The 22,946-nt window shown below is 42.9% G+C and overlaps 3 protein-coding genes across 7 annotated transcripts in view; 2 read left to right on the top strand and 1 right to left on the bottom strand.

The window, feature by feature from the left end:
• Positions 1-214: 214 nt before the first annotated feature.
• LOC149709594 (FRAS1-related extracellular matrix protein 1-like) lies at positions 215-9,083 on the bottom strand. Of its 5 annotated transcripts, none has more exons than XM_089864969.1 (19): positions 8,783-9,083; positions 7,406-7,891; positions 6,409-7,191; positions 5,912-6,345; positions 5,571-5,847; positions 5,246-5,493; positions 4,758-5,165; positions 4,568-4,705; positions 4,082-4,512; positions 3,627-4,015; positions 2,959-3,295; positions 2,270-2,812; positions 1,834-2,196; positions 1,550-1,755; positions 1,337-1,489; positions 1,188-1,270; positions 985-1,120; positions 742-909; positions 215-654 (listed from the first exon to the last, which is right to left on the bottom strand). In XM_089864969.1, exons 2-19 carry the CDS (start codon positions 7,878-7,880, stop codon positions 422-424), a joined length of 5,805 nt encoding a protein of 1,934 aa, XP_089721095.1. In that variant the 5' UTR covers positions 7,881-7,891; positions 8,783-9,083; the 3' UTR covers positions 215-421. The 5 variants fall into 5 exon arrangements, with proteins under 5 accessions (XP_089721095.1, XP_089721100.1, XP_089721096.1 ...); XM_089864974.1 differs by having other exon boundaries at positions 6,409-7,188; positions 8,783-9,082; XM_089864970.1 differs by lacking the exon at positions 8,783-9,083 and adding an exon at positions 8,493-8,754.
• Positions 8,679-21,970, top strand: LOC149709593 (uncharacterized). The gene is made up of 2 exons (XM_089864977.1): positions 8,679-8,818; positions 20,616-21,970. Exon 2 carries the CDS (start codon positions 20,624-20,626, stop codon positions 21,968-21,970), a length of 1,347 nt encoding a protein of 448 aa, XP_089721103.1. The 5' UTR covers positions 8,679-8,818; positions 20,616-20,623.
• The window catches only part of LOC149709591 (uncharacterized), a 35,715-nt gene continuing 24,103 nt past the window's right edge, over positions 11,335-22,946 (top strand). The window contains exon 1 of the mRNA XM_089864976.1: positions 11,335-11,835. The gene's annotated coding sequence lies outside the window, so the exon portion shown is untranslated. The remainder of the gene's footprint in view (positions 11,836-22,946) is intronic.

Here is a 22,946-nt window from a genome sequence, read left to right as displayed (position 1 = left end):
CAAAGCGAAAAATCTGAGGGAATTTCGGCTTCAAAGCGAAAAATCTGAGGGAATTTCGGCTTCAAAGGGGAAAACATTGGTGGGGAATTTCGGCTTCAAAGGGGAAAACATTGGTGGGGAATTTCGACTTGAAAGGGGAAAACATTGGTGGGGAATTTCGGCTTCAAAGGGGATTTGGCTGTGAAGAGAAACTTGAGAAGACAATAAAGAGTCGTTTATGCTTAATATACTATTTTTACTATTTCCAAAAAATATAATCAGATCAATATGGTTAATAAATGCGATCTATCCGCGCTTAGGTGGCGGAGCGTCACAATCTTTCGTTCTCTAGATATAATATAAAAATGAAGTAGACATAGCCGATAACAACGAGGAGTAGGAAATTGCAACTACAACGAATAACAAAGCAGCAACGCAAGTATTAAAATAGTTTGGGAGGTTTTTGGCAAATATAAGTTTGGCTGTTGGTTTCGCAATTTCTGGCAATCCACACGCCGTCCCGTTTCGCCAAAGCGCAACGATTCTGCAATCGCCGCTTACTCAGTTTCATACCCTCTTTGAAATTGCGATAAGATTGCCGCCACGTCGTGCTGCTATTATTGCCGCTGCCGCCGCCGTAACTCCATTCCAGGCTCCCCTTCGGAATGTACAAACCTGCAATTGCAATTGCAATAATTGCCATAATTAATTCGGCAATTAGTGGCAACAAGGGGCCACGTGGCGCCAAGGCTTAACTCTCACCTATCCAATAGGGCCTTTTGGCCAACTTATTCAACCATTCTTGGTGATCCGAAGATTGCACCGTCACCAATTGCGCCTGCAACTGGTTTTGGCAAACGAATTGCGCCATTGACCAGGTCAAGAAATGCTTGAACCATTTGAAACACCATTCCCCGAAATTTTGCCATCCTGCGCCCCCCAAAACCATAATAAAAAAAAATACGCAATTGCGAATTAAAATTACGAAAAAGGCAATGCAATTACCTTTTTCGCAAGTGGGTGGCGCGGCAATTTCAATTTTATTTTGTTGCCACGGCAACCAACTCTTGCCATTGCATCGAACGAATCGCGTCGAATTTGAAGCGAATTGCAGTAAACCGTAGTTGAGTTCGTTGCAAGCCTGCAACAAAAATAAAATATTGCAATATTGCAACAGCTGTGTTGGCAATTGATTTATTGTTCAATACCTCGTTTAAAAACGGGTTTCTTAAGTGATCCGCCGTCACCAGGTTCAAAGTTGAACTGGAATCATTTTGAATCGCGCATCGTTCTAATTACAGTTTAATTAATAATTAATTACCGTCTCGTTGAATTGTAATTAAGTACATTGACTTACCACAACTGGAATCGTAAATGTTAACTATTGCCGTTTCGGGATAAACAAGCAACGAATTGACGGCGTTACTTAAGCTCAAGGTTAATTGCTCAACATTACTCTCAATCTGATTATCGTTAATTACTTCCAAAATCCAATCAACCGATTTAATTCCTAAAATTAAACAATTAGTTGCCCCTGCAATTGCACGCCACGAGAATTAAGCGTCATCACCTAAATCGAATTGCAATTGTGAAGTGGTTCCGGGTTTGAAGTCCCTTAGAAGCTCGGCTGTTCGCGCATGCGCCTCAACGGTAACGAAGGCAACTTCGTTGTCCACTTTTCCCACTCGAGTAATTTCAATTGGTACGTTTCCTTCGTTCTCGCAAGCTTCGTAATAAAGTTGCGTGAAATGCAATAAACTCCACGAAAATTGCACTCTATTTGACAGAACCGTACGTGTTTCATAACCTTTAACCCCTTTATTATTATCATCATCAATCCACTTGCGGTCTTACCTGTATTTCGTTCCATCATTGGTGTCCTCTAAAACCATTAAATCATCGGTCATCTTGACCTTGTTGGCCATTTCTTGGAAGATGTAGGCCACTCGTTGTCCTAAAAGATCTTCCACTTTAATGGCCTCCTCTATCTTTTCGCCATTTTGGTGTAAGGTGACGTGGCCGTATTTTGGATACGTCACGATTTTGAACAACGTGTTATTTTGCGACGCGGTTTTTTGGCCTCCATTTTTCGCGCGATATTTTAACAGAAATCCTTTCGATTTGAGGTTGTCGAAGTCTCGCATTTGTTCCGCGAATATTTCATCCTGAGTAACGGGTGCTCCTTGGAGCAGCTCCAGTCCAGTCTTGACCTCTGAACTATGATTAAATTAGAAGGGGAATTTATTGAAATGTTTGCGATGGCTACGGACTGGTCAAAGTGCACTCTGACCTCGAGGAGGGCGTTTTATCCACAATGTTGACCAGTATTCGAATTTTATCGAGATGCGAGTCCTGCAGCGTGGCCACAATTTCAAAGGTGTCCGAGGAATTCTTATTGGGGACATCGTAGCTTTGATTGTATATTATCTGACCATCGACCAGGTCCCAATAATCGAAGCTTTGAATGGGCACAGCGGCTTCCCGGACGCTTTCCAAGTGCCCGTAAGTGGCCGGTTTGAACAGTTCAAACTTGAGCGTCTCCAGTTCCTTTATTTGTTCCTCAACCTCGAGGATGTCCTCGTTTAAGACGGTGTATCCGCCTTTGTACACGGATATGACGCTCGATTTTAAAAAATTGCGTTTGGGGTCCGGGTAATTGCCGCTCGAATTGGTGCTAGTGGTGTTGCCGTTGCTGCTATTGCTATTGCTGCTATTTGAATCGGCGCTTTCGAATATTATTTCCAGGAAAGAGATGGACGTGTTTCGGAATTCGTCCGTGACCACGAATTCAATCTCTTCTTTATTAGCGGAAGTACTATTGGTCCTCAAATACCTAATGAACCCGTGTTTCAAAAATAAACCACCGTGTTCAATCTATTTTAAACTAATTAAAAACACTAAAGACAGGTTCCGTGCGGAACCAGGATAAGTCAGGGATTTGGGGGTACGTCCGGGATTTAAAGTTTCTTCACAACTTACCTGACTATGTTTGAATGTATATCTTCTTGGGTAAACTGAGTGACGGGAACTTGCAACGTCGACTCGTTCTCCAAAACTAAGATGCCGTACTTGAGGGAGGTAGGGGTCACTAGGAAGGTCAAGCGATTGGCCGGCGTGTCGTCATCAACGGCCAAGAGGTAGGCGGATGATAATGTTACTTGCGCGGCGTCACCCGAGTCCGTTTCGTTAACGTTCTTCACGATGACTGGGTAATTACGAATCAAAACTGGTGCCTGGTCATCTAACGGCGTGATGACGACGGACAGCGTCTCGATTCGCTTGAAAACTCCGTCATCGATGGTCAAATCGAAGGAATCTACGAGAAAACTTTGCGCCTTGAAGACAGAAACCTGAACCCCCCCCTAGAGCCCAGCCTGCTCTAACACAAGCCACGCCTACTCTAACACAAACCACGCCTACTCTAACACAAAAAACGCCTACACTAACACAAAAAACGCCCACACTAACACAAAAAACGCCCACACTAACACAAAAAACGCCCACACTAACACAAAAAACGCCCACACTAACACAAGAAACGCCTACACTAACACAAGCCACGCCTACTCTACCACAAGCCACGCCTACTCTAACAAAAAACCACGCCTACTCTAACACAAGCCACGCCTATTCTAACCTAACCTTACCTTTAAAATTCTCGGAGTCGTCGTGTTTATAAAAGGCTCTGACGTTAAAAGTCTCAATTGTTAGGACACCATCGAGGGGCGTGAATGACGAGGTCCTTTGTCCCGGGACAGTGGGTTGCTGCGTCAAGACGACGATGGCCCCGAATCTCGGTTGGGACGCCACCGAAACCAAGATGGTGTCCGCCGGAAAATCGCGATCATTTATTTCCAAAACGCGCGAGTTGATCATGGCCATGGCGCCTTCCTTGACCAGGATCGTATTTTTCAAGGTGGTAATCGGAGGCTCATCGGGAACGAGGGTAATGGTCACCATGTACGTTGTCACCGTCGAGTTGTGAACTCCGTCTGACGCCGTTATTTGAAAGTAATCGTATTCAGGTTCGAAACCGCTGCAACAATACATTGTTTAAAATCGCGCGTCATATTGTACCAAAAACGGAGTTCTTGAAGAGTACCTGTGATTGGCTTGAACGTAAAGGACGTGTCGATTGGCTAAATCGTACGTCGTGAATCGTTCTAATTGACCATGGTGGTTTGACCTTTCGCTTTCTTCGTAAGAATTGTTTCCGCGATGTCCGATATTGACCAAGAAACCCAAAGTCGGTTGTTGAACGACGTAACAAGTGACATTCTCGAGGTAGGTGTCCTCGTCCGTGAAGGAGATGACCTCGTCCGACAGCACCACGTTGCCGCCTTCTTCAACGACCAGGCTGCCGTGAACGGATATGCGGGGGACTCTATTGTTAACCGGAAGTACCACGAGGCGCAACTTGAGGACGGATTGCTCCGTCGTCATTGATGGTACAACGCGATCGCTGACTATGAAGGTCGCTTGCTCGCTTATGGCCCGTGGACCGATTTCGTGACCATTGTGGACGTACTCTACCTGATTTCGTTGATATTTCAACAGTTGACCAGTCCAATAAATGATTTCAACGTACCTGACCGAATCTAACGCTTTTCTGAGTGAACCTATGAACCCGTTTCTGATTTTCCGTGAACCAACCGTGCGTCGGTTCCAGCGTCAAAATGAATATCAGGTCATCGTCATTAGTGTCCTCGTCTTTGGCCGCCAAGTACTGATGAAGCCGCTTATTAGTTCAGCGTTGAAATAACCACCGACCAACCTACCTGATCAGAGACTTGTACCCGACCACTTTCCTGGACTTCGAGGCGATTCTTGAGACCGTTGATCCACTTGGGTTGTTCGTCGTCAATGGGTTGAACGGCGACTTTCAAGACGGAGGACACAAAGTGTTTGCCGTCATTGAGAGCGAAGACTATTTGGTCTTGCAGCGTCTCGGAGCCATCGTGGACGTACTGCAGTTGAAGTTTGCTTATTTCCTCGGCGTAGATCAAGTCACCCACTCTTAGGACGCGACCTTTTCTGACCAGGGAGCCGTGCAAGGGGACCGTCAGTATGCTCAGTTGCAATTCGCTTGGCGGAGTGTCCTGGTCGTACAACGATATGTCGTTTGAAGAGATGATTGTCCTGGAACCTTCGTCCGTCGTTAAGGAGTTCAACAGCAAGATTGGTGGCTGCAAAACGACGTTAAGTTATTTCATTTACCATGATCTGGCCTCTCTCTCTCGCTCCCTGCGTCATGTTTCTAACTTGCCTGATTGTTCACTGGTAGTACAACGATGTTGAACTGTTCTTGACCGGTAAACGGTGGTTTTTCTCCATTACGCGTCACCGAGAAATCGAATCGAACCTTTAAAGGGTAAATGCCAATCTCGGAGTTGGGCGGAACGTAGCCGACTTTTCCGTGGTTGACTTGTTCTTGCGTGAAACTGAACAGTTCTGGCAATGCCCCATTCTCCTCCAAAGATAGCGCGCTATCGGCCATGACTATTCTGCCGCCTTCTGTTGAAAATAAACCCAGAGTAATGTCACCTACCAACCTTAGTCACTCTGTATTAGAGTCTATAGCGCGTCATTACCATTTGTCCTCAAGGATTCTATGACGTGCGGGGAATTCTTGACGGTATAGACGATGTCCCTCGGTCGGCAGGACACGCATTGATAGTGCAGGGAATTTCTGTCGAAGTAGGCCACTTCATTCTCGGGTGTTGAAAGAGTCAGACTGCTACTTAGTTCTTTGGCCGGCGGAATCCGGTTGTCCGTTTTGACCACGCGGATGTTGAAGATATAAGGCGGACTCTGGTTTGGTGGGATATTAATGTCCTCCAACAGAAATTTAAACGAGTCTTCGCCCAACTACAAAATGCCAAGTTTCAATTCGACCAGCAACGCCAAAATAAAATTTTTTGAAATGAATTACTTGAAGGCCTTTATGAACGTACTGTACATATCCATTGTCAACATCCTGTTGAGTGAAATTGCTCAAAGGTAGATGACCATCATTGCCTTGACCGGTGGGCGGCCTTTTGACCAGTTGACCCAACCTCGGGCTCTCCAGGATGACGAAGAGCAGTTCATCTTCGGGCGTGTCTTTGTCGACTGATTTCAAGTAGTTTCCGTCCAATTCGAAATGCGTCCCATTTTCGACCTCGATCTCTTTGTTGACCAGTAGAACTGGCGGGTCGTCGTCAACGGGTAGAATTGAAATGGGGAGTTTGCATAAAATTGAGCTTTTATCGTCGAAGACTCTGAAATGGACGACGTCACGCTCCGTCTCCGAACCATCGTGTTGGTAAAGTACCATTCCGCTATTCAGATCGTCCACGGTGAAACTCAAGGCGTTACTGTCGCGCACTGTTCAAAAGAACGGTATCAGAGCTTTAAAATGACCCCCCCCAAGTACCGAAAGCGACTAACCCTTCAGTTGTCCGTGTTTGAGTCCACCGTGAACACCTATCTTAACGAGGGCCCCGCTTGGATTTATGACTTCCAAATGATTTTGGTCAATGACCGCCGACTGACCCTCGAGAAGGATCAATGTTTTGACGACGGAGGCGCGCAGAATGCTAGCGGAGGACGGCTTGACCACCACGTGAAGCGTCACGGGGTCACTAGCCAGAAATTGAGCATCCAGAATGACCAATCGAATCTCGTAGTTCGTGGCGTTCGGAAAGTCCGTCGTCGGTTGGTAAGCTATGTCAAACTTTTCAATGTCAATCTGCCTGAAGGAAAAGACGGCTTGACTTCGATCGGACAAATGGACAAAATGACCGAAATTGACGTCCTGATCGGTGACGTTGAAGATCAAATGTTCCGACGACGTCTCTTCGTCGCGCGCTGATAGGATGTCGCTGGTCAAGGGGGTCAAGACGCGATCGGAGACCTCTAATAGCAAGCGACTGACGAAGGATGGTTTGGGTTGTAAGTTGGGGAAGGCCGGTTCGATTTTAACCATGACGTAGACCCATTCGCGGACGTGTTCTTTCCCGCTTCGATCCTCGAAGAGTATGACGACAAAGTCCTTGTTCGGGGACGGCGGTTTCAAGTGCTCGTAGCGCAAACCGTTTTGCAGGAAGGGTTCGCATCGCGATTTTAAAATATCCAGGCGTTTGCGATCGCGACCCGATATTAACTGCCCGTAGGATGGCCAGTCGCTTTGGAAGTGCGATACCTTCGCTCTGCAGCTGTTCTTACGAGCTGCTAACCAATTTTTCAAGCAATTACAATAAAGACGCGACGCGCGAGTATTATAGAGTGCTGTCAGTTGTGACGTCAGATCCAAGGTTAAACGTCACGAGTCTGACTTTAGCAATGGGCGGCCATGACAGTTACCGTTTTTTCTTTATGGGAAAACAGCATGGGTGACGTCACACCGGCGCTTCTGACAGCACTCTATTGGAAATATTTGACGTACCTTTAAGTTCTATGACGGAACCATCAATCGGATCCGAAACCCCGTAGAACTTCTTCACCCTGATATTCTTCTTGACCGATACCAAAGTGTAGGGAACGTTTTGTACCACGAATGTCATGGTAAACGATTCCTCGATGGTACCCTTGGGAGTGAAAATGTACACTCTGAACTTGACCTTGTCGCGCGTCAATAGAGGAGAGCCCAAGTGCTCGTAGGTCAAGGAACCTGGACGAAACGCGCAATCGAAGATGGTGGGCTCGAAAATGCCCACTCTTTGGTAAATGGGTTCGGTTGTTATCATTTTGACCTTGCATGGGTTGGAAGCGTTTTGATTTTCAATTTGTAAGTCATCTGGCGAAATTTGAACGCTTCGGCCAATGTTGACCGGAATTTCTTTGGAAGTAATAAGCACCGAGGTCCCCAAGACCATCGTATTTAAGGTGAGTATCATTGTAATTAATATTTTAATTGGCATCGTGTTGTTTACTAAAAGAAAAAATCGAAAAATTCGAATCCATGTAGGCCTAGTTGAATCGGAAAAACTTAACTTTTCCAATAAATATCATTTCTTGGCGGTTAATTATATGAAAATTAATTAGGTACATTTAAGTCGCGGAAACTATTTTAAATCCAATATTTTCATGACCATAAAAACCACCCGACCAGTTCCTTCTTCCTAACCTAACCTAACCTACCCTAACCCTGACCTGACCTGTCCTACCCTAACCTAACCTACCCTACCCTAACCTAACCTGACCTGTCCTACCCTAACCTGACCTGACCTGTCCTGACCTGACCTGTCCTACCCTAACCTGACCTAACCTGACCTAACCTAACCTAACCTAACCTACCCTACCTTACCCTGACCTAACCTACCCTAACCTTACCTTACCTGACCTAACCTAACCTGTAATATGAAGGGTAAAATATAGAAAAACATGGAAAATATATATTTTAATTAATTTATTAATAATAATTAACCTTGAATAATGATATTTATTGAAAAAACTGTAATTTGAATGTGCGAGCTAAAGTTTAGCCGTTGAGTCTGTAAAATTCATTACGTATTTATAACATCACCACTCACGCGGTATTTCTCAGCGCGAGTTTAAACTCAGTTACGCGTCGTCTGCTAGTTCATTAGACGCGTTTGCGAAGTCGATAACTTCGGACGTTTATTTAATTACTAGTCAAAATTAAGGATATTAACGCGACCGAGGTAATTTAAACTAGATTCAGTCGTGAGTACGAACTTGGCTTTAAATTTCAAGATCATTGGAAAGATTAAAAACGGCGTAGCTAAAATTAGTTTCAACCCTTTCGGTGTGATGTGGTGAAGTCAAGATTGTCAGACTGGGATACGGAGAGAAAACTTACTTGGATTTAATCCAGTTTAATCGGCAATTTAAACGAGTAAGTATTGAGATTGAATGTCCTAAAGCGTTAAGTTAGTTTTATTTATAGTTATCGATCCATATTTTTGAATTTGCACCGAAAAATACGCGACCCAAGGCCTAATAATTTCACGCTTTTGGTGCTGTATCAGTCCGCCGTTACCTTCCGCGCAAATTTTAAATTTGTATAGCCAATCGCAGACATACTGAAACCATATAGGACCCATAATATTCTGTCTATGATTAAACCCTTTAGTAACGAGGGAATATCGCTCTTCGATTAAGCGAAATATAAGTACAAATTCAAGGCAATAGCGACAACGAGTCAATATGATAGTAATTGTAGGCGGGGATCAGCGGCTTGCGTCGTGAAGCGCGTGATCGAGTGGGCTATGATTCCAAGCAACCCGCGAACGGACAATGAATAAGTTTTTTATAGCGTTTGAGCGGCTTGGATTGCAACAAAATACTATTATGCGCAAAGCAAGGCGCTCGAGACATTTTATATAGTATATATGCTAGAGATACCAATATTTTTCGTGGCACTAACAGAGTTTTATGACTGTTTTACAGCCTTAATATTTATGTATTATGATAATTCTTGGCCTCCCTCTGATTTGTTATTGAATTTTATTTTATACATTGAACCGGATTTTGAATTTTTATTAATTATCACACGTATCTTTGAATTATGTAAATATTTAAACACCCGCCCGAATCATGTGACGTCGCGTAGGCCTAGTACATAGGAAAATCTCTTGTTATTTTGGCGTAGTCATAATCTTGCGACACATTTTCCTAGAGACGAATTACGTTTAATTTGCATTGCCTTTGTTAAATTGGCTTTCTGTTTTGCAAAGCGAAACATAAATGTTAATTAGGTGTTTTTTGTGTTATTTTCTCCGAATTCATTTAAATCCTTAAACTTCCTAGTGAATTATGGCTTCCCGAACGCGCATTTTGGAGGCGTCGAACACTTGTCAAAATAATTAACCCGTAATTAACCGTACCTTTTTTATTATTGAATTTGAAAGTTGTGAAAAAGCATTATTACGGCCATATTTATTTCTTTGGGGATGGGGGAGGGGTTTCCACTTCGGGGGCGGGGTCAACGCTGGGTAACTTAGCTAGTAGCGTCAGAGACAAACCCCGCCTCAAGGGTGAATTAAAAGGGATAATATTTCGGTGGCTCGAAGTGTCCGACCCGAATACTTAAACAATGAAGACATATAGAGTGCTAAGGTAATTTTGTCGGCGTCAACGACCGCGCCGAGCTGATGTTGACGTGCACCTGTGCACGCGCGCCCCGTGTTTTCTGCCACGCCCACTCAAATACAATTACACTTAAATCGCTTTTACCGCGCTTTTGAAAATATAACGCGACCGAGGCTTAGAATTTCGATTTGCAAATAGCCAAGGCTTTACATTTTTTCAAGAGACGCGTTTTTACGCGTTCCGGTATGCTATTGGTTGAAAAAATTTTCCCCCGTACCGCCCATGATATGAGAACTATTAGCCAATCAGAGTTTGTTGTGATTAAATCATGTTAGAGCATGCGCAGTCCCCTCTTTGAAATAATTCGGTAGCGAAAATCTTAGAAGAACAGAACATGGTTTCCACGGAATTTGAACGATTTTAACCTCGGATGACGTCACCATTCTTGATGGGATGGCGTCTAAAACAAACAATGTATATTTAGTTTGAGCTTTTTGTTTCGCAATATGACGTCGCGGTGACGTCATTTTTCGGGTTAAAAGCTTTCCTTTACCGAGAACAATATGAATTTTCCTTTTCCGTGTATTTTAAGTACGACTCATCACGCGATTGATAATCATATTCACCGAACAATGCAAGCGGTTACTTAATCGGAACGCGCCGTAGTAAATAAACATTGAGAGTGTTTGAAGTCGCGGTAACCCTCGTAGAAAAATACGCGCTTCAATGCTACTTTTGGTGTTTTCTAAACCGCTAAAACACTATATTATTTCCTCAACCTCCCAATCCTCGCTTACCTTCGAATCCTAGAATCTGATTGGCTAAAACTCTCTTGTATCTTGTTGTCAGGGTCGCTACCAGTTTTGTGTGTTTGGAAAACCGAGGGGACCGACACTCGGAACCTCAAATCTCCGATAAATTGTTGGGAAAAGAAAATTTCAAGTTTAGGCTTAAAGTTCAATCGAATTGTGTCCATATAGGGAGCTAACAGTTCTGACCCTGAAACGTCACACCCTGTTCTATCTCTTACTGGCTGGAGTTTCATCCCCCCTAACGGCGGGTTAGAAACAGTATTCTACGCGCAAAAATGCCAACCAGAGAGGGGGGCTGCATGACGTCAGACTATCTCTTCCCCCTAGCCAGTTGTTAGCTCCCTATTTGAATATTTGGCAATTTGTTAATATAAAAGTTTTGAACATTTTTAATTAAAAGATTAGGTTCAGAAACGTTCGTTAATTAGACATTTTAGGGGCTTGAAAATTTCCTCCCCCTATCTTTTTGAGCTTTAACTGGAGCGCGTGATCGAGTGGGCTATGCCGCAATCAATAAGTTCATAGAGCTATCTCAGTAGCCTTAGTGTGATGTCACCTATGCTATTTGCCCATAGAACCAAAGCATTACCAAACATGGCCGCTGACTGCCAAAGCGGTAGACAAACATGGCCGCCCAATGCCAAAGCTAAGCCCGTGACGTTTTACCTAGGCACTGACGTGAGTGACGTCACAACTGAGATAGCTCTATCGGCTTAACACTGGGAAATGTCAAAATTTCAAAAAGAAAACTTGTAGTGAAAACGCTTTAGTGTCGGTTCCCTCGGTGAAGCTCCGCCCCATCTCTCTCCAGCTGTGTTCAGTGTTGCCAGACGCTGCAATGCAATGCATGGCGTTACGACTCGAGTGGTGTGTGGCGAGTGCTTGTGTTTCTACGCGTGACTTGTAGAGGATGTTCGCGAATAGGCGAACCCTTTCATCGCCTTTTTAACTGTCTGTGAATAACAATAACATTGTGTGGATAAAAACCCAAGATTTATCAATAAATTTGGTGAGTTTTTAATTAAAAAAAGGGGCAATATAGTCTGGCCTAATTCGGGCCTAATTTTTGAATGCTTTCCCAGTGTTTTAAACCGGTTCAAGCTGGTTGGTTATAAGCTAGTGCTTTCCGATGTAGGGGTCAGACTATTATTTTTACATTTCCGCGTACGCTTTATGCTAATCAAGTTAATTTAATGTCGTCTCGATTTTAAGGGTTTTTCCTTAAGCCTTGGTCTTAACTCTTAACGCGTATCGGCCTAATTAAGGGGTTTTTTGTTGGGAACCTTGGACCTCCGTGGTGGGGGTTTTAAAGCCATACTAAAGTGAATTTTTGACATCTGTCAAGACGTTTTTTTTTTGCTATTATTATAGTTATTAATAGAGTTTAAGGCGTAAACAATTTGCAAAAAGGGCAATCAACCCTTTTGCTTTTTGAAAGAAACTCTCTCTTATTGTTCATTAATAATTCATTTCCTAGAATTTTTCTAAAACTAACGTTTTGCACTTTTTGCAATTTTGGTCGGCAATTTCCTTTGTTTGCGATTGAAAATACAAAGGGATCTTGTTTAAATTTGGGCAAAATCAGGGTTCCTACACAACCTGGATAAGTTATGGGTTCGGAAAATGGGGGGGGGGGGGTAAACGTCAAGGATAGGTCTGGAATTTAAATATTCTTCCTTGAAACTTAAGCATGATTTAGGGATTTCGTTTGTTATATGAAACCATGATTGCTTGGAGCAATGCTGAATATGGACCCAGGCGTGATTAAGTGGGCTTTGGGAATAAACACGTACTTATAATGGTCCCAGGGATATTGGTATTGGCAAAATTTGGTCAGGGGTAAGCTGCAAATGTTGGGGAGGGATTTTGTATGTAAAAATTTCGTCAGAACCCTGAAAATGTTACGGAAATCTCTCGTTTTTTTTTGCAAAATATAGGATATGTTTTAATTTGTTTCGCAAAATATTGCCTAAATTCAACTTCTATTGATTGCTTTGCAAAATATCCTGTAAGATAATTTTGCCAATTATTATCTAACATAATTAAAAGTTGCAAAACTTTGATTGAAGTCTAAAAAATGAAAATTAAAACCCGCGCCATTTTGCAAACATTCTAAGACAAATAGCAAAAATTGACGGATATATTTTGCAAGAAAATTTTGCAAGAATCTCAGAGAAATGGCAAAAATTGACGGGTGTATTTTTGCAAGAATCTCAGAGAAATGGCAAAAATTGACGGGTTTATTTTTGCTAGGAAATTATTGGAGTAGTTTAATTTTCTTTTCCCGATTTGATTACTAAAGTTAGCAATAAACAAGGCTGTTAAGGATACGCAATAATTTCTAGGCGTCCCTTTTTCTTGGCGTTTGCTGATAATTTCGGATTTTGCGATAAAATTAAAAATGGCCTTCTAGGCTACCGCGAGTTCATCCAGATAAGCCCGCGTTTTTTATAGAGATCCGACCTTAAAAGGGGTCAAACTCATAATTGAACCTTAGCACCTGGTGCGCGTGATCTAGTGGGCTATGCCCGGGGTTACCACGGGTCAGGGTCCTCGGGGAGTTTAAACATGTGGCAAAAATAGGTCCAGTAAATAAGTTCCTGAAGAGTGGACCTGTTTATAACGCGACAATACGCCTATATTTATTTTAATCAGTTCAAATAATTAAACAAATATTATTTATTGATTTCAAAATGGAGGAAAAAAGAAGATGTGGGAATTTCATTTTAAATTTGTCGGGTTTAGGATACATCGTCGCGAGATGACGTGTCCCAATGAAGACTTGATATTCTGATATTTAAATATCCCTGTTTAACATTGAGAACATTATTGGAGCTTTTGTTTGACCCTAGAAATATAATTAGGGAAAAAGAAATACGGGGAAAACATTTTTTTCAAGGAAGCAGCTTTATTGCTTGGGACAGGGTTCGTACGCAACCTGGATAAGTCGGGGATTTGGAAAATGGGGGAACCAAGTCGTGGATTCAAAGTTTCTTCCTTAAAGGTCAGGGATTTGGTTTGACATATGAAACCATGATTGCTTTGGGCAATGCTAAATATGGGCCCAGGTGTCATCGTGTAGTGGACTCTTGTAAACACGTACCTAAAATGGTCCCAGGGATATGGGCTGAATTTAGTCGGGGATAATTTGGAAAAGTCAGGGAGGGATTTTCAATATAAAAATTTCGTCCGAACCCTGTCAAACCATGATTTCTTCGGGCAATGCTAAATATGGGCCCAGGTGTCATCGTGTAGTGGACTCTGCGGGTAAACACGTACTTAAAATGGTCCCAGGGATAAGCTACTGGAAAAGTCAGTGAGGGATTTTCAATAAATGAGTTTCGTCGGAACCCTGTCCAGTGGGGGGAGGGGGCGTACGATATCTAGAATAGGGTTGAGAGGGGGGGTCGCCGCCATTATGGTGGTGGTGGAGCGTGCGAGTGCGACGTTGACCTTTTGTCGTCTCAATTATTTTTATCTATATTTTGTGAATGTCGCAATTCTCTGCTGCTCAGTTTATAAAACAATTGATAAAACGAGAGACGGGTCGGGGAGGGGGGGGGACTTCCATTGTTGAACGCAAGCGCGTCACGTCTTGATTCTTCCCAAGATACGGGATATAGCGACCTTCAAGGAAACCAACTCCCTACCCCATCACCACTACCGAGGCCTTTTTGTTTCAAAGTGATAGTCGCTAAGAAACGATAACGCCAGCTTGAACGGGAAATCTTACTCCATGGGGGAATAAGGATTTTTTTTAAAACTGGACATTGGGCCAGCAACACTCCTTGCCCTGGAATAAATAAACTGGTCCATGACCCATGACCAGGACGCGTCATCTGCTAAACTTTAGAAGTGGATAATTAAAATATTTAAGATAATGTCCGGACTCTGCAGGTTACCCTTGAATTTTCTTAGTGGTCCCCTTGAATACTGACCCCCCCCCTCCGATTTAATTTATAAACGGGTCCGGGGAATATTTAAACTGGTCATTTGCACCGTGTCACCGCCTTATTTCCCACGCTGCTGGACTCCAGTTGTTACTCGTAATATCAGAAGTATGTGATAGTTCTTTTCTTGGAGGGAAGTGTACCACCACAGATTTAAAGGAAATCTCACAGTCATTCACGCTTTAAATTTGACGGTGTTTTATTGTGTGAAATACTTACTGTTGATACTGAACTTACGATAAAACTGAAGGAACTGATTTGCTTTTGGGAATAAATAAAAAATAATAAAACAGACAATCAATCTCTCGAGAAACTGATTACGAATTTTTAAAGAGATGTCTTTCTTCTTTGTACAACAAGGACGGGTGACGAGGAAACCTTGGAGTGCCTTTTATTTTCAATATACTCAAAATGGGTTTACTTATGACTCTGCCCCGAGGGGTCGGTCATTCATGAAATCCGTACGCTACCCGTGAAATCCAATTTAAGAAATCCGAAATCAATGCTGATTTCGAAATCAAATAAAAAATCCGAAATCAGCAACGAAATCACAAAATCAGTAAAGAAATCATAAAATCAGTAAAAAAAATCCGATGAAATCCGAAGAAATCAAATTAGATTTCGAAATCCCGTACACTTTTTCCTAAACGTCCGACCCCTCGCTCTGCCCTCTATCTCTCGCCTTGAAATTCCAAATTGTTGCGCTTAGACTGTTCCCTTTGTCTTCGTCTCTCTCTCTACCTTTCCCACATTTTTAACGTCACGCTTTCATTTTGACTTTAAATCCATTGACAATTTTTCATCAGACTGCATATCGCCTATTTTACTTATAATTACTCGGCCCCAGTTTGTCGTAGCCCAAAGTTTTTAGTATGGTTAGATGGGGGACAAATTGGGCTATAACATACTCAAAGGACATCCGCGTATCTCTACTAGAAAAAGAGTTACGAGCCTGCAAAGTTTATTTTCAAAAATCAAAAGTAACCTCCTAACAATAAGTGAGACAAAAAATAAGTTGACGACGATATTGAGGTAGCCTCAAGTTTAAAGTATCCTTGTATGGGGAGCAAAGAGTACTATAACATATCCAAAGGAGATCCCCGTATCTCTAATAGAACGAGAGTTATGAGCCTACAAAGTTCAGTGCTAAAATCATAAGTAACATAGCAAATAAAGGTGAGAAGATACCATACGTTGACGAACATTTTGCTTAATATCTCGGCCCCTGTTTGTCGTAGCCCTATGTTCTTGGTATGGTTGGATGGGGGACAAATTGGACTATAACATACTCAGAGGACATCCCCCTATGTCTATTAGAACCAGAGTTACGAGCCTCCAAAGTTGGGTGTAATGCTATTCCTATGGAGGGAGTTAAGTTTGTTTACGTTTTGCTTAATTACTTGGCCCCTGTTTGTCTTAGCCCTAAGTTTTTAGTATGGCTGGATGGGGGACAAGTTGGACTATAACATACTGGAAGGACATTCCCGTATCTCTAGTAGAAACTGAGTTAAAAGGTGTCGTGTAAATAAGCAAACGTTAATCCGACGGGGATGATGTTTATGATCATTTCGCTTGATTACTCGGGCCCTGATTGTCGTAACCCCAACTATTTAGTATGGTTGGATGGCGAGGGGGCGGGCAAAATGTAAATGGCCACGGTATTAGGATCGGTATCTTTTTATGACTCATTTGCAGCCTTATTCAAATTATGATCCCGACGTTTTAGGGCGTTTAAGCTGTACTGCGTTTTATCAGGAAAAAAGATACGTAACTTCTGATAAGGTTAGTTTGAAACTAAAAGCTTTAGTCGCCAAGTGAAAATTATATTTCCAACGCCGAACGTTTTAAAGTGCCAGCGTCGCCTGAGAATTCGGTGCCCGAAAGAGCAATGTTCAACGCGAGGGACAAACTGGAAATTAGCACCGTCGGGTTACTGGTTAATGAATCGATTAAAATCGCCTTTGAAACCCGTGTCGTGTTCAATAATGAAATGAGTCAAATTTTGAATAATAAATACGTGGGATATCCGGACACGACGAGCGAAGATTTGAAATGTATTTTGGACAAATATTCGGCCATTTTCCAACCGATTATCTCGTTATCCAACACGAAGAAACCCAAGTGTATCGGCTATTACATCGCGCCCCAAACAAATATCTACCACATTTTGAACTCGTCAGCCGACCTGCTCTTCGAAGGAGTCAAAGTTCCTCCCGAAGAAATCAGAGTACTGGAGCGGCAATTAAAAGCGATTAAACGTGAAATCGCCTGTTTGAAAGCCGTTCACGAAGTGTTCGGCGAACTCAGTGTCGAGTGTGGTCTGGAGGCATTCCAACATCTCGTTGATAGTCTTTTTAACAATGTTAATAAGAAGTTTATCACTGATTTCGGGATTGTCCAGTTTTTGGAAAAATACGCGGAATTTTTTGATTATAACAATAAGGGTCTTTACAAACTCAGGTTTGGCTCCGAAGAGTTACTGCTCGCTCATAGCGAGGCTCTGCTCAACGCCGGACGCAATTTGTTTAGAGACGCCTTCGAAAAACACCACGGACAGATTACGTCATCCACGATACGCGACAATAAAAATGAACAGCGGCAAATGGCCACTGCCAAATTACGTAACTCGGGACCCCAAAAGCCAACAACATCCGCCGGTGAAACTCGAGTGGCCAATCGTATTCCAGAAGAAACTACGACGGTCAGAGTTTTAGTCCAAGAATCGATTAAAATCGCCGGTCAAAGTCGCGTCATATTCGTCGACGAAATGAATCAAATTCTAAATAATAAATGCGACACTTCAAACTCAAATTTGAAACGCATTTTGGACAAATATTCGGCCATTTTCCAGCCGATTATCTCATTATCCAACACGAAAAAACCCAAGTGTATCGGCTATTACATCGCGCCCCAACCAAATATTTACCACATTTTGAACTCATCACCTGATCGAGTCTTCGAAGCCGTCAAAGTCCCACCCAAAGAAATTAAAATAATCGTGCGTCAATTCGAGCGAATTAAAAGCGAAATTTCCTCCCTGAATAGCGTCCGCGTCCAATTGTCACGGCAATTCGATGGCCAATTTACTCGATCCCGATTCATCAATTTGGTCGTTCATAATATTCGCAAAGCCGACGCTCAGTTTATCAAGAAATACGGCTTTGACAATTTTCTGGTAAAACACAAGACCGTTTTTATCTTCCCTCCTCGCGACCATCAAGATCAGGAACCTTACGATTACGAAGACCAGGAGGATCCTTACGATTACGAAGACCAGGAGGATCCTTACGATTACGAAGATCAGGAGGATCCTTACGATTACGAAGATCAGGAGGATCCTTACGATTACGAAGATCAGGAGGATCCTTACGATTACGAAGACCAGGAGGATCCTTACGATTACGAAGACCAGGAGGATCCTTACGATTACGAAGACCAGGAGGATCCTTACGATTACGAAGATCAGGAGGATCCTTACGATTACGAAGACCAGGAGGATCCTTACGATTACGAAGACCAGGAGGATCCTTACGATTACGAAGACCAGGAGGATCCTTACTATTACGAAGATCAGGAGGATCCTTACTATTACGACGATCAGGAGGAGGAACCTTACGATTACGACGATCAGGAGGAGGAACCTTACGATTACGACGATCAGGAGGAGGAACCTTACGATTACGGATATCAGGAGGAGGATCCTTACGATTACGGAGATCAGGAGGAGGATCCTTACGATTACGGAGATCAGGAGGAGGATCCTTACGATTACGGAGATCAGGAGGAGGATCCTTACGATTACGGAGATCAGGAGGAGGATCCTTACGATTACGGAGATCAGGAGGAGGATCCTTACGATTACGGAGATCAGGAGGAGGATCCTTACGATTACGGAGATCAGGAGGAGGATCCTTACGATTACGGAGATCAGGAGGAGGATCCTTACGATTACGGAGATCAGGAGGAGGATCCTTACGATTACGGAGATCAGGAGGAGGATCCTTACGATTACGGAGATCAGGAGGAGGATCCTTACGATTACGGAGATCAGGAGGAGGATCCTTACGATTACGGAGATCAGGAGGAGGATCCTTACGATTACGGAGATCAGGAGGAGGAGCCTTACGATTACGGAGATCAGGAGGAGGAGCCTTACGATTACGGAGATCAGGAGGAGGAGCCTTACGATTACGGAGATCAGGAGGAGGAGCCTTACGATTACGGAGATCAGGAGGAGGAGCCTTACGATTACGAAGTGCGACTCGCTTCCGAGGAATCTTTCAATCTTTATATCACGGGTCTGCTAATGGTCGGACGCAATTTGTTCCGAGACGCCTTCGAAAAACACGCGGGAGCAAACGCGTCATGTTACCCGGAAGACGCGGTGGACGCCTTTGGTTCTTTGTCCTTCAATGAATGTTTGTATCAGGACGGAGATGAAAGTTACCTCGATCTCTTGTCGAGTTTGGTCCATTACCAACCCGATGAAGAGTCTCTCTCGCTAATGGCGGCCGCCGCAGTTTGCGATAAATGCACGCAAACCGATTCATCCGGTCTCGTGTCCTTCATTTTCTTGTATCACGTCTAAAGCCACCTTAATATTAAGTCTGTCCTATAGAGAGCTTTCAGTTGGCTGAATAGTTCGTCACACCCTCCTAAGACTTGCCAAGGTTCTGGGTATCAGCTTTCCTTCCGTATTCAACCCACCAGTATGGCCGCCGTGAAAATGATCTCACGAATCTTAGCTCCTCCCCCAACCGAAAGCTCCCTATTCATTTTTATTTAGAATTACAACGTCTTTTCTTAGATTCCTTTGTAACAAGGAAAAAATGTTTGAGTATTAAAGAGAAGTTGATTATTAGAATTTCAAGATTTTACTTTCTTAATACATTTTTTACGTCACGATTTCATTTTGACTTTAAATCCATTGACAATTTTTCATCAGGCTGCATCTCGCCTATTTTGATTAATTACTCGGTCCCTGATTGTCCGTAACCCACCAAGTACTTAGGTATCGTTGAAAAGGGGACAGACAAATAGGACTATAACAAACTCAGTACCAGAGTTAAAAGGTGTCGTGTAACTAAGCCCGTGTTAAAGGAAACGTTCTGGTGCCGCGTAACTAATTATACCTTAATTAAAAGAACGGCCTTTATTCTAATTATAAAAGGAATTAAATATTAAATAAAAATAAATTATCTCTTATTACAAATGATAATTTAATTAGTATTAAAAATAATCCAGGACTACCGCGCCAACTGCCATTGCTTTAGTGGCGTCTGCTAAATCGAACCCCTTACCTCTCTCAGCTTATAAGAATTCAACCAATCCCTTTAAGGGTAAAATGGTTCGGTTTAGCAGACTCCTCTAAATAAATGAGGGCGCGGTAGTCCTTGATTATTTTCAAGAATAATTAAATGCGAATTAATGTATTGTAATATTTATTTTCCATTTAGAAAAATGCGGTTCTTTTAAGGTGTATAATCAGTTACGTTACCTGAACTTGTCCTTTAATCCTATGGAGAGGATTTTTACGTACATTTCTCGCAATTACGCTTGCCCTAATTGTCATAACCCCGAGTTGGAAAATATGGGACGGGTTATCGCGTGTTGAAAATGTTAATGGATAAGTTATTAGCATCGGTATCTTTTATGACTCATTTGCAGCCTTGTTCAAATTATTATCCCGACGACATTTTAGGACGGTTAGGCTCTCATTCATTTTATCAGGAAACAAGATACGCGGCTTCTGATAAGGTTAGTTTTAGTCGCCAAGTGTCACGCAACTGCGAGTGACAGTAAATTATAATAGTAAAAGCAGCGCGTATTGTTATTGCAGACACCGCCATGTCGGCGTCGCAAAGTTCCTCCCAAGATTTTGAGCAAGTCGATGGTGACCAATTATTTCTTCGGGAATTTTTGAAAGCTACTTGTTGGTTTAGACCAACGAAAACGTTTCGGTTTATTCGGACTGACGTGGCCATAAACTTAACGCGAACTCAGGCCAGCGACCAGTTGAAACTATACGTGGCCCAAAACCACGGTGGCCAAGATATGGACAAATATTCGCGGCGGATTTTAGCCAAATACCCGTCTCTGTATCCGCAATTACGCTTCGATAAAAAAGGTCCCTATTACACGCCCATTCGCTCCAAAGCCGAAATCAAGGCTTACTTGAAAAACGGCACCGTTAACGCCGTTCACGAGAACGACTTGCGACTGGCTTTTGTCGAAAGCGAGATACTTCTACTTAGAAGAGTGTGCCATTACTTGCGGAGTTACGGTAAAAAAGCGGGCCCCTTACGAGTGAACAAAGACATTTTTAAAGGAATTAAAGGCGATATCTGCTCCTTGATGACCCTCGTCTTTGGGTTCAATTCCCATAAAACGTTTCTCAAACTCCATCCCGAGGTTTTTAACTTATCGGCGATTGAAAATTCAACTTTCGTTTCGTTGAATTGGGAAGTTGATTTGGAAAATTATATTTCCAACGCCGAACGGTTTAAAGTGCCTGAGAATTCAGCAACGTTTATCGCGAGGGACAAACAGGAAGTTAAAACCGTCGGATTATTGGTTAATGAATCGATTAAAATCGCCTTTGAAACCCGTGTCGTGTTCAATAATGAAATGAGTCAAATTTTGAATAACAAATACGTGGAATATCCGGACACTACGAGCGAAAATTTGAAATGTGTTTTGGACAAATATTCGGCCATTTTCCAACCGATTATCTCGTTATCGAACGCGAAAAAACCCAAGTGTATCGGCTATTACATCGCGCCCCAACCAAATATCTACCACATTTTGAACTCTTCAGCTGACCAAGTCTTCGAAGAGGTCAAAGTCCCTCCTGAAGAAATCCGAATACTCGAAAGGCGATTAAAAGTGATTAAACGCGAAATAGAATGTTTGAAAGCCGTTCACGAGGTGTTCGGGGAACTCAGTGTCGAGTGTGGTCTGGAGGGATTCCAACATCTCGTTGATAGTCTTTTTAACAATGTTAATAAGAAGTTTATCACTGATTTCGGGATTGTCCAGTTTTTGGAAAAGTACGCGGAATTTTTTGATTATAACAATAAGGGTCTTTACAAACTCAGGTTTGGTTCCGAAGAGTTACTGCTCGCTCATAGCGAGGCTCTGCTCAACGCCGGAAGAAATTTGTTTAGAGACGCCTTCGAAAAACACCACGGATAGATTACGTCATCCACGACACGCCAAACTAAAAATGAGCAGCTGCAAATGGCCACTGCCGGGGAAACTCGAGATGGTCAAGTGGCCAACCGTATTCCAAACGAAACTACGACGGTCAGATTTTTAGTCGAAGAATCGATTAAAATCGCCGGTCAAAGCCGCGTCATTTTCGTTGACGAATTGAATCAAATTTTGAACGATAAACGCGACACTTCAAACGCAAATTTGAAACGCATTTTGGACAAATATTCGGCCATCTTTCAACCGATTATCTCGAAACGCGGGTGTATCATTGGCTATTACATCGCGTCTGAAACAAAGATGAACCTCGTTTTGAACTCGTCACCCGATCGAGTCTTCGAAGCCGTCAAAGTTCCGGCCAAAGAAATTAAAATACTCAAAAGGCAATTGGAACGAATTAAAAGCGAAATTTCCTCCCTGAATAGCGTCCGCGGCCAATTGTCACGGCAATTCGATGGCCAATTTACTCGGTCCAAATTCATCAGTATGGTTCATCATAATATTGGCAAAGCCGACGCCCAGTTTATCAAAAATTGCGGCTTTGATGATTTCTTGCTAAAACACAAGCCCATTTTTATCTTCCCTCCTCGCGACCATCAAGATCAGGAGGAGCCTTACGATTACGAAGTGCGACTCGCTTCCGAGGAATCTTTCAATCTTTATATCGAGGGTCTGCTAATGGTTGGACGCGATTTGTTTCGTGAAGCCTTCGAAAAACATGCGGGAGAAGACTCCTTTGGTTCTTTGTCGTTCAATGAATGTTTGTATCAGGACGAAGATGAAAGTTACCTGGATCTCTTGGCGAGGTTAGTCCGTTACCAACCCGATGAAGAGTCTCTCTCGCTCCTGGCCGCCGCCGCAGTTTGCGATAAAAGCACGCAAACAGATTCATCCGGTCTCGTGTCCTCCGTTTTCTTGTATCCCGTCTAAAGCGCCCTCAATATTAAGTCTGTCCTAT

This window comes from Phalangium opilio, unplaced genomic scaffold, assembly GCF_054372755.1.
Source record: "Phalangium opilio isolate 3A_F unplaced genomic scaffold, DU_Popi_V2 ptg000013l_1, whole genome shotgun sequence".
NCBI lineage: Eukaryota > Metazoa > Arthropoda > Arachnida > Opiliones > Phalangiidae > Phalangium > Phalangium opilio.
This window is presented reverse-complemented; position numbering and strand designations above follow the sequence as displayed.